The 12,230-nt window shown below is 35.7% G+C and overlaps 1 protein-coding gene across 1 annotated transcript in view; it reads right to left on the bottom strand.

The window, feature by feature from the left end:
• Positions 1–9,913, bottom strand: part of LOC142336745 (uncharacterized) — a 101,307-nt gene extending 91,394 nt beyond the window's left edge. Inside the window, exons 1-6 of the mRNA XM_075385654.1 lie at positions 9,541–9,913; positions 8,618–8,746; positions 8,252–8,311; positions 7,783–7,957; positions 3,550–3,755; positions 836–981 (exon numbers count right to left, since the gene is read on the bottom strand). Of these exons, the coding sequence (XP_075241769.1) occupies positions 836–981; positions 3,550–3,755; positions 7,783–7,957; positions 8,252–8,311; positions 8,618–8,746; positions 9,541–9,648 (824 nt within the window). The 5' untranslated portion in view covers positions 9,649–9,913. The remainder of the gene's footprint in view (positions 1–835; positions 982–3,549; positions 3,756–7,782; positions 7,958–8,251; positions 8,312–8,617; positions 8,747–9,540) is intronic.
• Between the last annotated feature and the right edge of the window lie 2,317 nt (positions 9,914–12,230).

Genomic DNA, 12,230 nt, shown 5'->3' with positions numbered 1-12,230 from the left:
ATGACTCGGCTTTTGTTGGTAGGTAGCTTTGAGTATAATTCAGCTAGCCTTGCCAAGTGGGTCAAACCGTCATCCAATATGACGCCCAAATCATGAAACTTAACCTAACCAGCAGTTTTGATGAATCGTATACTTAGAGACTAGCAGCACTCTACGAGCACCGAACTTAATGACCTCTGTTTTTACCAGTCAATCTCGTTTTGAGGTCAAAAAAGTCAGAAAGATCTTCATATTAAAATTAAGCTAAACATAGCATATCCAGTTTAAAATGGAGGTCCACCAGGGTCCAAATAAAAGCTTAGAATTGTATTTGAGAGCGATTCACAAGACGACTCAACTGATAGCATTTTTACTTCACAAAATTAAACGCAGGCCGCCTTAATTTGAATGACAATCACTCCACCGACTTTAAACGATTTATATATTGAACAGCATTGGATCAAAACGGTCATGCAAATTCTCCATTTGCTTCAAAATAGTCAAATCAATTTGTGCAGGACATTTTTGGTCAGAATTTCTGCTTCCCTAGTCGAGAATGGATGGTTATCTTGTAGGAATCTGGCAGATTCTTACAAGACTTTGCATCTTCTGCCAGAAATTTCTGGCAGATTCCTACAAGATTTCAACCATTTTTCTGCCAGAATCATGCAAGATTATCCTTTTTCGGTCAGATTTTGGAAGATAATCATCCAGTTTCAACTAGGGTTGGAACACAATTTGGTCACAAATGACACAACATAATGGTCGGCTAACTTTTTACTGATATTAACTTTGTTGGTTACTAGAGCATGATTAATACACTATTTGCACTTTTCGCTAGTTGCTAATCACTCACCAGTGTTTTCTGTCAAGCTGAAGTGTCTTGTAGGTGACTTTGTCAGAGTAGTGGAGGTACTGCTTGTTGAACTCTATCTCTGCACTCTTCTCAAGGTTGTACAGTTTAGTAAACACCGAGTCATGCAGCAATCCCATCAGATATGTCTAAATATACACACCCAACTAAACAAATCACTGAGAAACAAATCACTAAACAAATAAAAAATTGGGATCTTTTCCGTTTGTGCCCCCAGTACGTTCAGAAAACCCCCCGTTAGAGAGCACGTGCATCTGGGGGGAGGGTGTGCAAATAATATGCACCCACTTACCTGGGGGGGGGGGGGGGGGGGACAAACGGAAGAGATCCAAAAATTGACATCTATACTGACCAGGAAAAAATAAAGCAAGATCTCTGCTTCTGCGCCAATACTCATAATTCAAGATGTTCAATTAGTTTGAAAAGCCAGTATTACCCGGGCCAACGAACGCGCGTTATTCATGTTTCATTTTTGGATATTTTCCATTTGTGCGCCCACGCTTAGTGGGTGCATATTATTTGCACCCGGCAGAAGCACGTGCATATTTTTACATGATGATTTACTACTGACACCTGCTTCGTAATAGGGGGTGCATAACGCACGCAAAATGGAAAAGATCCCATTTTTTAATTGGAAAGCGTAATCTAAAATTTTGTTGGACTTATATTTTCACGAATTTAATATACTCGGTTTCAAGTGACAACTTGCTGGACGATAGCCGCGAAATAGTCTATTGTTACCCTCTAGTTGAAAAACAAGCAAGGCCACAGACAAGTAGTGGGATTAAAAATCGAGCTTCTAATTTCAAATTCTATTTTAAGAAACGGATGTTTTTCAGGCTGTGCAGCCTTCTGAAGTAATGGTTAAGTGACTTTGCCTGCAATCACTGAGAACTTCTGGCGTTTACCGAGAACCGCGATGCAGTTCAAAATATAAGCTCAGAAATTCGAAGTGACTTATGCAGAGTCCCTTAAACATGTTTAAGATACGAAACGCGCACGTTTTAAAATGACGAAAGTCAACTTCTGGCTAAGTAGTAAAATTCTGGCATTTTAACTTCTGGCACTGCAGACTTTCAGCATTTTAAAATGTGCACATGAGTGTTTTAATTCAGTTATAATTCTCAATTTAGATTTAATAGCAGGCCAGTACAGTAGCCAGCTGGCCAAGTCAAACGAAAGAGTAGAAAATGACGTCACGCACACAATGAACGTATAGCCCCCCGGTCATATACCGTATAGCCACCTTCAATCATAATGGGGGTACAATGGAAAAGACCAAAGTCAACTGCTGAGTGGTAGATAAGGATCACCGGAAAAGTCTCCGATCTATTCTGTTTTGACAACCCGAGTGTTTTTGACGCCACCCAGTTACAAATTATATGTTGTTATATAGCACGGTACTATGTAAAATAGCACGTGTGCCTGTGGGCGTAAAAAATATAAGCCCATTTTGCGGGGGGGGGAGACAGAATAAATCCAAAGTCTCTTAGACTTCTTTGCACGTGATCAATTTGTCGTAAAAAAATCGAGGAAAACCACTAATTAAAACAAAGCTGGCAGATTGCCAGAAAATAGCCGCAATAGCTTCGTAGATCCTCAGTCTCAAAAAAAAACAGTGAATAGACAGACCAAAAAATTCCTCTTTTCATTGAAGGCTGATATGTTATATTTTGATTAAGAATCTGTAAAGTTTTTGCCGCCCCTATTAGCTGCTCTCAAATACCGTTTAATTAGAGTGACACACACACACACACACACATATATATATATATATATATATATATATTTATATATTTATATATATATATATATATATATATATATATATATATATATATATATATGACTTTATCTCTTTGAATTAAAGTAAATAAAAATCAATTTCAAAGTGAGGAAGTCAAGTGCGACCAAAAAATAATCACGTGAATGAACAAAAAAACGCGCTCACCTAAGAGCAAAAAATGCCGTCACGCACGCACTTGCGTTGAAATCGCATGAAGGAATGAATAAAAAGCAGATTTGAAGTGGTTGTGAGGTCAAATGATCGTAACAAAGATCTTGACGGCGAAATAAAAAAACATAGCAAGAGAAGTCCTGACGTACAATTCAAACAATTTTCCTTGACTGAACAAATTAGACCTAGAACGGACAATGAGTGAATTGGGAAAACCATTTTAAAATGTCAAAACTTTAAACTTGGAGCGAAAAAAATCCACGCCGCAAAACCACTCGCTTTTTCGCTCCACTTCCTGTTTCGGCGTGACCAAAATCACTACTCCAATTTGACTTCAAAAATCATGAAAATGTGTGAACAGATCTAAAAAAAGACAGCGCCCTAATACAATTCGAATTCTTTGAATTGTAAAAAAAAAATCACCAGAAGGCCAATAATAGCCCCAGCTCTCGCTGTGAGGCTATTAATAAAAGACCGCGATAAGACCAATAATAGCCGCGTTATTGCTTCGCGGATTTTAAACAACCGACCGCTGAATCACAGACCGTTGAATCTACGAAGTCGAAAAGCCCTAAGAGAACTTAATGCCCTTTGGGCGCTACCTGTTTACCCCGTTTTTGAGGACGAAAAAGTCAAAAGGTCCATACGAAAAATCGGTCCACAGGACTAATATAACTGATATAAACTTTGTTTGAGAACAATAAATAACTCGATTTATGATCCGATTATCGATCCTTACTTCGAGTGAGAGTTGAACTGCCTCTGCGAAGTAGTAGTTCTCCCTGCAGTTCTTCCTGTAGTACGGATGGTTCCTCAACAGACCCAATGCCTGTCCATAGAGACCTCGACAACTGCTCAACACCTCGTCGGAGCTCTTCGCATCCGAGATGGTGTTAATCACGGGAGACACTAGCAAGTCTATCTTGCGCTTTATACGCGACTTCCCTAAAATAAACCACGAGATCTTAACAAAACATGCATTATGCTGAAAAAATTGAGACAGCTTGCTAACCAAACTCAACCGAATTGAACTCGAGTAGTAGTTATTGAAACAAAAACTTTAAGTTCTTCGATAAAATTATCTAAATATTAGGCAAGTTAGGTTCATTATAGATTGGAGGAAAATTTGGAGGCGTATGGAAATTTCTGATGTAATACCTATAATATATACTGATTGGAGGAAAATTTGGAGGCGTATAACTATATTGATTGGAGGAAAATTGGGAAGCGTATCGAAATTTCCGATGTGATAACTACATTTAACATAGACCGACTAATGTCGGAAAAATTGCTCTTGAACGACAGGCGATGCAATTTAATTCAGGGGCTGTAGTCTAGATAATTTTTTCTTATGGATGCAAAAACAGTTTACCACACCGGGATTCGAACCATTCAACTCCCGCTCCCTGACCAGAAACCCTGCCCACTTGGCTATCAGGCCCTTCTTTTGCTATGTTGCAATTGATTTTATTTTACAACAAGCTTTACTTCGGAGTGAGAACAATAGAGATCACTCAAAAATGAAGAACGAAAGCGTGAAAAAGTCACTTGAGAAGTCAGCGAATGTTCTAGAAAAGCGCAAAAACGGTCAAGCAAAAAGATTTGCATTAAAAAACCCAACACGTTTACAACAATTGCTTCGAACTTAAAAGCCATTAAAAAGACTTAAAAATGAGACAAAATTTTGATCTCTGAGCACCTTATAGTTTGCTGTGTTACCAAATGGTCCTTCAGTAAAAAAAGCCACGAAAAAAATACAAACTAAAATAAGTTGAGCAAAAAAATGACCAATTAAACAGCTTAAACCATCTAAGAATTCGGACGTCTCAAATGACTTTAAAAAGAATTTGTAACTTTTGAGGAAGAGAAGAGTTCTTTTCAAACTGACAACTGTATCGCTTCACAAATTTTCGGAGAGGAAGAGACCAACATCCGGGTTTAATATGTAATGCCACGTGATGAGTAATTGGGGGTTGCATAACGTACAGGGGGAGGGGGGGGGGGCACAAACGGAAAAGATCCCAGAAAACTCTGAAAAGATTGAGTAGTGTTATAGTTAAAAATACTTTCCATCATTAGAGGTCTAACGTAGGCGAAGAATGACCTGTTCAGACTAACGGCTACAAATATATTGGATCTTTTCTGTTTGTGCTCCCCAATACGTTATGCACCCCCGTTACGGAGCACGCGCCATTTTATAGTAATTCATAAATTAGTAGAGATCAACATTCGGGTCTTAGTGGGTGCATACAGTTCGCAACCCTCAAAAGTATGTGTTATATTTTTGCATGATTTACTATGTAATGCTACGTGTTCAGTAACTGGGGTTACATAAAACGTACGGATGGCAGCAATAACAGAGAAGAATCACAATCTAAACACGCATTAAGATAGCCTAACATAAAGTATAAACCTAACGTAATGTAAATACATTCGTTCTTAATTTCACTTGACTTAATAGCTGAGATATAGCTGCATCGAGAATCTTTGAGCAAACATAATTATTGGATCTATTTTATTCCTCGCCCCCTCTATAATCTCCCAGTTTCAAAATGCCTGTTCTCTTTAAACAACCTTCAATAGCAGATCTTCTGTTGACGCCTCAACAAATAAATGTACCAAAATACTGAATCTTCAACAAATCCTTTTGGTCGAATCTGATGCGAAACACTGCAACTTGAGCGTTTAATGAATCTAAGTTCGACATAGCCTAATTCTCGATTCTACATCAAGTCGTCATGCCTTACTGGTCATGAAATTGTCTCAGCGGCCCATGGGACTTAATAAGATTCAATCACAACCCAATGTGATATCAGTATCCCCCAGAAAACATTTTCTTTTTCGGGTTAACGTGATTTCTGACCATGTTTAAGTTTATGTTCAATTCGTATTATAAAGCATAGAAAATTTGTTAAGTGCACTGAGGACCAAACAGTCAATCAGAAAAAAGTACCAACATTTTCTAAATTCGGATTGACCAGCAATAAAATTTATATATTTTAATACGTCTGCCACTTTCACTAGCGGCAAGCCGAGCAAAACTATGTTTTTAAATTGCATTAATCAGTATCAAAACTGAAATGAAAACGTAATTTAACATTTCGATAAGTATCTCATACAAGCGATTTTAAAAAAAAATCCCCAACACTGCAATCTACTACGATTTTCAAATACTCCGACTTCTTGTTCTCTCTACCGTACCCTCACTAAAAATAAGGCAACTGCTTGCTTTCAGGATGAATAAAATCAATTCCAACGCAATAAAGTGACTCCTCGCATCACGCTACTATCAGCCATAAAAGAACAGGTCGAAAAAATTTTTGAGGACATTTTGATGAATATTTTCTTACGATGAAGTTCTTTAGATATCATAGATATCATTAATACCAATGGAAATTCCAGCAGAACATGACTAACTTGTCTGTGTAAAAATTATGAAAGGAATCTAATTAGTACGAAAAATAGCTGACGACACTGCACAAGACCTCTTAAACGCAGATAAATTTATATCAAAATAGTATGTTACAATTTTGCCATTCAATGAATTAAACAGCCAGAAACTATAGATAGGTAAACTCTTCAAAAGACGACCGGAAAATTTAATAACCGACCAGTGAGTCCTTAAAACGGCTTATTTAGCACGAAGCCTTCACTCTCAATATACATCGTTCAAAAATTGAGAGCCCTCCAAATTTATTTATATTGTAAGTCAGGTTTTGCACAGGAAAATTTTAGCTACAATTGGAAAAACAGACAGTCACTGAGTCTACCTAGCGCATATTTAGCCAAAAAGTCCAATAAATGTCAACAAATTTAAACAACACATAAAATCAGAACATCCTCAGCATCAATTTACAGCTCTCAAATAGCCTTATATTATGACAGAATTTACATTTTTCAACAAAAAATCACTTGATCATAGAGCATAACACCAGAGCATGTGTAAATCCACTATGGAAAAAAATTTAATACTGATTTCAAATTATATCCTTAATTTCAAATCAAATTTCAAACACTTACGTCTTTCAAGTAAAAATGTCTTATAAATGTTTAGCTTGCTAGACCTCCTTGAGTGAGGTAAGTCATCAATAATACATACCAGGAGAGTAAAAATTGACGTGATGCACAAAGATTCAGTTGTCCAGGGTTAAAGTTACCCAAAAAGTTGCTCTTTGACTTGTTTGCTCGTGATCACTGTGTCGTAAAAAGTTGAGGATGATAACTTCAACAAAAAAAACCCACAATGATACCAATAATCTCCCCACTATCGCTTCACGGCTATTAAAATTGAGCAAAGCCTGCAAGCTGATAGAACACAACGAGATTCAAGTGCAGCAGAAAACTCAACAATCCGACTTATTCAAACTTCTATCAGCATATTGTTTGTCAAATAATCGAACTCCCTTAATAGATATCGCTTACTGTCCCTTAATAGATATCGCTTTACATCAAAGCTTACTGTGGTATCTCAATATAGCATTGAATAAAAATTATTTCTACAAAAAACCAAATTACAAGCAAAAAAACTGGGCCACTTTGACGAAAAAACGGCTAAAAAGGGTTACCTATATGTGCCATTTCGTCAAAAAATACTTTTAAAGTCAAAAAGTCATTCACTAAACGCAGCACATGATCGAAAAACTTCTCTCGCTCAGAAAAAATTAGTTCACTCGGCAATTTTACTCACTTTTGCTTTTAGGTCATAACATCGTCTGAACGAATAGTACTTCCGTTAAAAAAAAACCTTAAGAAACCAATACTCCTCTTCGAGTTGTGAAAACCACGATGATACCAATAATCTCCCGCTATCGCTTCACGGCTATTAAAATTGAGCAAAGCCTGCAAGCTGATAGAACACGACGAGATTCAAGTGCAGCAGAAAACTCAACAACCCGACTCATTCAAACTTCTAACAGCATATTGTTTTTCAAATAATCGAAGTCTCTTAACAGATATCGAAGATTAAACTTACTATTGGATGACCACAAGAAGTCCATGCACTGTTCTTGAGTTGTGAGTCTCTGTGTGAACAGTTCGCCATTGACTACGTGAGACCAACTGTCGCCCTCTAGCGGCCGATCGATGCATAAGACTTTGTAGCTGTGGTCTGCTTCGTTCACATAGTCTTCTTCGAACAACACTTTCACCTGGTGTAAATCAAATCTTTTCAGTCATCGTATTTTTACTTGTGATCATGTTTGAAATTTGCAAAACGACAGCGCGTTCATATGGTTTCATTATGAATTTTAGGTAATTTTTTCGAGATTATACGTTGTTTTTTTTCTATTTTTGGCCCAAATTTCTGCTTTTACACTCTGAAGTGTATTTGCTAAGATATCGAAGGTTTTGGTTTTTGAAGCAGAGCCAGAAATCGATTTCAGATTTATACCCAAAACCGTTCAATAGGCGTCCTCCAAGAACAGACGTTCTATTACACTCACTTTTCTGTCGTGTTCGAATCCAGAGATAGTTTCCAGATTTCCATTTGATAGCTTCACTTCCTAAAAAGCAACGAATCTTTTAAGTCAACCGAAGAAAAACCATCAATTTTTCAAAATATTGGATGAATTAAGGATGTATTTAAAACTATTTAAAACTAATTTTTACAACTAAAAATTTTTTTAACTTCATTTTGGATGAATATTTGAGTATTCAGGGCTGTCCCAACTTCACTGGAAATAAATTGCAAAATGTTATTATTTCAAAATTAAATTATTTGAAAAATTGTCTAATTTCACCTAATAGACTACTGATTTTATTATTGATAAACTTTATAACTACTAGCCTTTATATTTATATCTACTAGCCTTTCCACTGTATGTGTTGATGGATGCTCTGATATCGTGATGGTCTAAACGTGTCTTGAGTATATGGGTGGACACTATTTCAGGAGTGAGTGCCTTCACATCAAAGCTTCCCTGTCGAGGCACACAAATCTAAACATGCCACCCTCGGAATACTCAAACCCTCGGAATTGTCCCAAGTTTTTTTGGAACTTTTTTTGGAACAACTGACAAGATTTTTTGGAACATTTCTCAGAAAAGATAACCATCACACCGGAAACTATAAAAGTGAAACAACGTCAAGGAGAAACTGACATAGCAATAATTTTTTGACCAAGGGACCTGGCGAAAACAAGCCTTTCCCGCTAGACGGGACTGGGCGGCTAATTCAAACTTTGGTTCGTCTTTGAGAAGGAGATTAACGTTAAATGAGTGGAAAGTTTTTGAAGTTTGATTTTAAAAAATATACCAACAAATGTCGGAAGAATTGCTCTCGAACGACAGGCGGGTAGAAAAACATTTGACCCCGCCAGAATTCAACCCACTCGGCTATCAGGTCCATCTTTTTTGCTATGCTGCAACCGATTCTATATTAGCAACAACCTTTACTTCGGAGTGAGAGCAATACAGATCACTCAAAAATGAAGAACGAAAGCGTGAAAAAGTCACTTGAGAAGTCAATGAATGTTCTAGAACAAAAGCGCCAAAACGGAAAAGCGAAAATTTGCATAAAAAATACCAACAGGTTTACAATAATTGCTATGCACTTCGTTCAAGAGCAATTAAAAATCTCATACACAAATTGCATAAATGAAGGCGGATACTACATGATTACACCTTGAGCATATTTTTTATTACTTTGTCATTCAAATTCTATTTGAAGCCCTGCTACAAATTCCACATATCATCAATTCTTAATTAGAGAAAACAGTTCTTAAATATCTCACCGTGTATCGTTTTGTAGATGCATCTTTGAAAATGGGAGTGCAGACGTCTTTGAGGTGAACAAAGAACTCGTTCACGTTCAAATCTTCGTCATAATCAAGGAACGACATCCTCAATCTCACCTCAACCAGTCAGAACACAACAGCATTTGACAATTCGAACTTAGAACTCATCGCGTGAATATTAATTAAAGCAACTGTACAAATTCACAAAACAAAAAGGATCTGAAAAAATTAAATTCTTAAGAATAATCATTTATTTAGCTTTTTTGCCTGGATAATCACTGTACAATTATTTCACCTGCTGAAAAACAAAATAAATACTTCAAAAGACAATTTCTTAAATTTGAATTTTCGATCGCATATCTAATCACAGAATAAACAAGGCGGCTCGGTAATGTGCAATGGCACATAAGGTTCCGACCCCGCCCATCCACAATTTTGGCATAATTGTCTACCAAATGAGGAACAGATAGAAAAACCCAAAAATTATTTTTTGCGAATCCCAAAAAAGCCCAAGTCTTTTTCAAAAAATTCTGTATGAACGATAAGATAACCTCCGAAACAAATAACTCAGTGGAGTAAAAATTGATGCATTAGATTGCTGTAATATGTCAATATTAAGAAAGCGAGTCAAAACGAACAGCAAAATCAAACAACAACAACAACAAACATTAATTACATCAAAAAATTTATGTCCCTCTTAAAAACTGAATTTAATAACCAAGTCAACATACCGTCAGATAAACCTGAAACTAAACAAAAATAACTTATAAATCACCAGAAAACATATGCGACCAGTCCATAAAAAGGTTTGGTAACAATTATACAAAAAAGAACAAAAACAGAAATGTAAAAAAAATTAACTTATTTTTTTGAAACAATTAACTTCAAAGTAATAAATACCATTAGGAATAAATTATAATTACCACAAATTTGCGATTACCACTGCTTCTATAGAAGGGCATTAGGACCTGACCTTATTCATTTTTTAGAGCGGCTAAAAAGAACAACAAAGAACAAACAAAATTTCAATTGAAACTTGCCAGAAAACGCTGTCAAAACCGTCAAGCCAAATTTTGGCACTCAAAATATATTTGATTGCGCCTTCTTCAAACAGCTATAATGTAGTACGTGGCCATTCATTAGTAAGAATAGGTAACAAGTAGACAAAAAGCGAAGTGCTAAAGTATGTAATACTTTTAATTTTTTTTTCGAAACAAAATTACATTCAATGTCATGAAAGGCATTAATTACAAAAAGAGCTATTTAAATATCGTCGTTTTTTCATGAAAAGGAAACCCTCGAGACCTGTAATTATCCAGAATATTTCTTGCATCTACAAAAAGAACGTCAAATATGACAAAAATCAAATTAATTTAATTTTTTTTTGTGAAAAAGCGGCGTCGAAGCCAGTAAGGTCATAACAAAATCTTTAAAAAAAAGATTTTGGGACACCAGTCCCTTTTATTCCCTTGACACCCATAATGTCACATTTGACCTGTAATCAACTAACGAGATTAGTTAACAAAAAGAAACATGAAAAAAACAAAATTGCGAAGTTAAAAAAGTTTTTTTTTTTAATTTTGGAAAACGATGGGTTTGAAAGTCATAAAAGCCATCAGCTATCTGCTAATATCAGAATATCGGTTTTTCTATTCTTCCATGAAAAGCCAATGAAAGCTATCACTATACAGGAAATTTCATACGACCGAAACGACAAAGTATAAATGACAGTTAAGACAAAATTAAAAAATTCAATTGATTTCTTCAAGAAAGAGGCGTCGAGGCCATTAAAACGATGATTTATATCTTTCAGGATTTTAATATGTTCAATTGCGCTTTAATTTGAATGCTAATAAGGTGACATGAGAACTGTCAATAATGTGATAATGTGACAAAATTAGAAAACGTGAAAAACTGGCAAATATCAAAACAAACAAAAATCTAAAATCTTGTAGTATCAAAGCCAGAAAACAATAATTTCAGGCTTAAAACTGCAACCGAGAATAAATGTTAACTCAGTAGAAAGAGGAAGCAGTCTTTTTTTGCTGACACTAAGCTGGAAGTTGAACAAATTAAGAAAAAAATAGAGGAAAAGTTAATTAAGCCATTATTTATTGAAAAGTCAATTATTTTTAAAAAAGAAACGACCATAAACTTTCAATTAAAAAACTAAATGCATTAGCCTGGAGCTGTTTAGCAAGCGAATTGGTTGGACCTATCAATCCTGAGCTTTGATTTGATATGTTCTGTTCTTTATTATTAAAAAAAGTCTTTTTTTTTAAAAAAAAAGACCGACTGGTTACAACCCGATTTTTTTTGGATTGTAACAGTCCAAGAATGGCCCAAAACTACCCCTGTTAATACTTATTGTCCGTTAAGAACAATTGATTTTTCGAATGTTGTAGATATAGATAATTTCTGAGTTGAAACTCAAAATAAATTTTGCATTTTTGATAATCAACGAGTAAAGTTAGCAAAAAACGGCAAAGTTTTAACTACAAGGCACTCTCTGCGGACTCTGAAGTAGAAATAGCCCCCCTCTGAGTCTACAAAGATTGTATGAGTGTTGTTTGGGGGTGTACTGTAGGCAAATTTAATCAAAGTGGACTAAAGTAGCTTATTTCGTGCTGTTGTTGATGAAAAAGGCTAAATTTTGAAATGTTTATCCAGATTTTTTGACCAAAAAA

The sequence above is a fragment of the Convolutriloba macropyga genome, chromosome 3 (genome assembly GCF_964194025.1).
Source record: "Convolutriloba macropyga chromosome 3, txConMacr16.3, whole genome shotgun sequence".
In the NCBI taxonomy this organism is placed as follows: domain Eukaryota; kingdom Metazoa; phylum Xenacoelomorpha; order Acoela; family Convolutidae; genus Convolutriloba; species Convolutriloba macropyga.
Note: the sequence above shows the minus strand (reverse complement) of the source record. Positions and strands in the feature narration are given on the sequence as shown.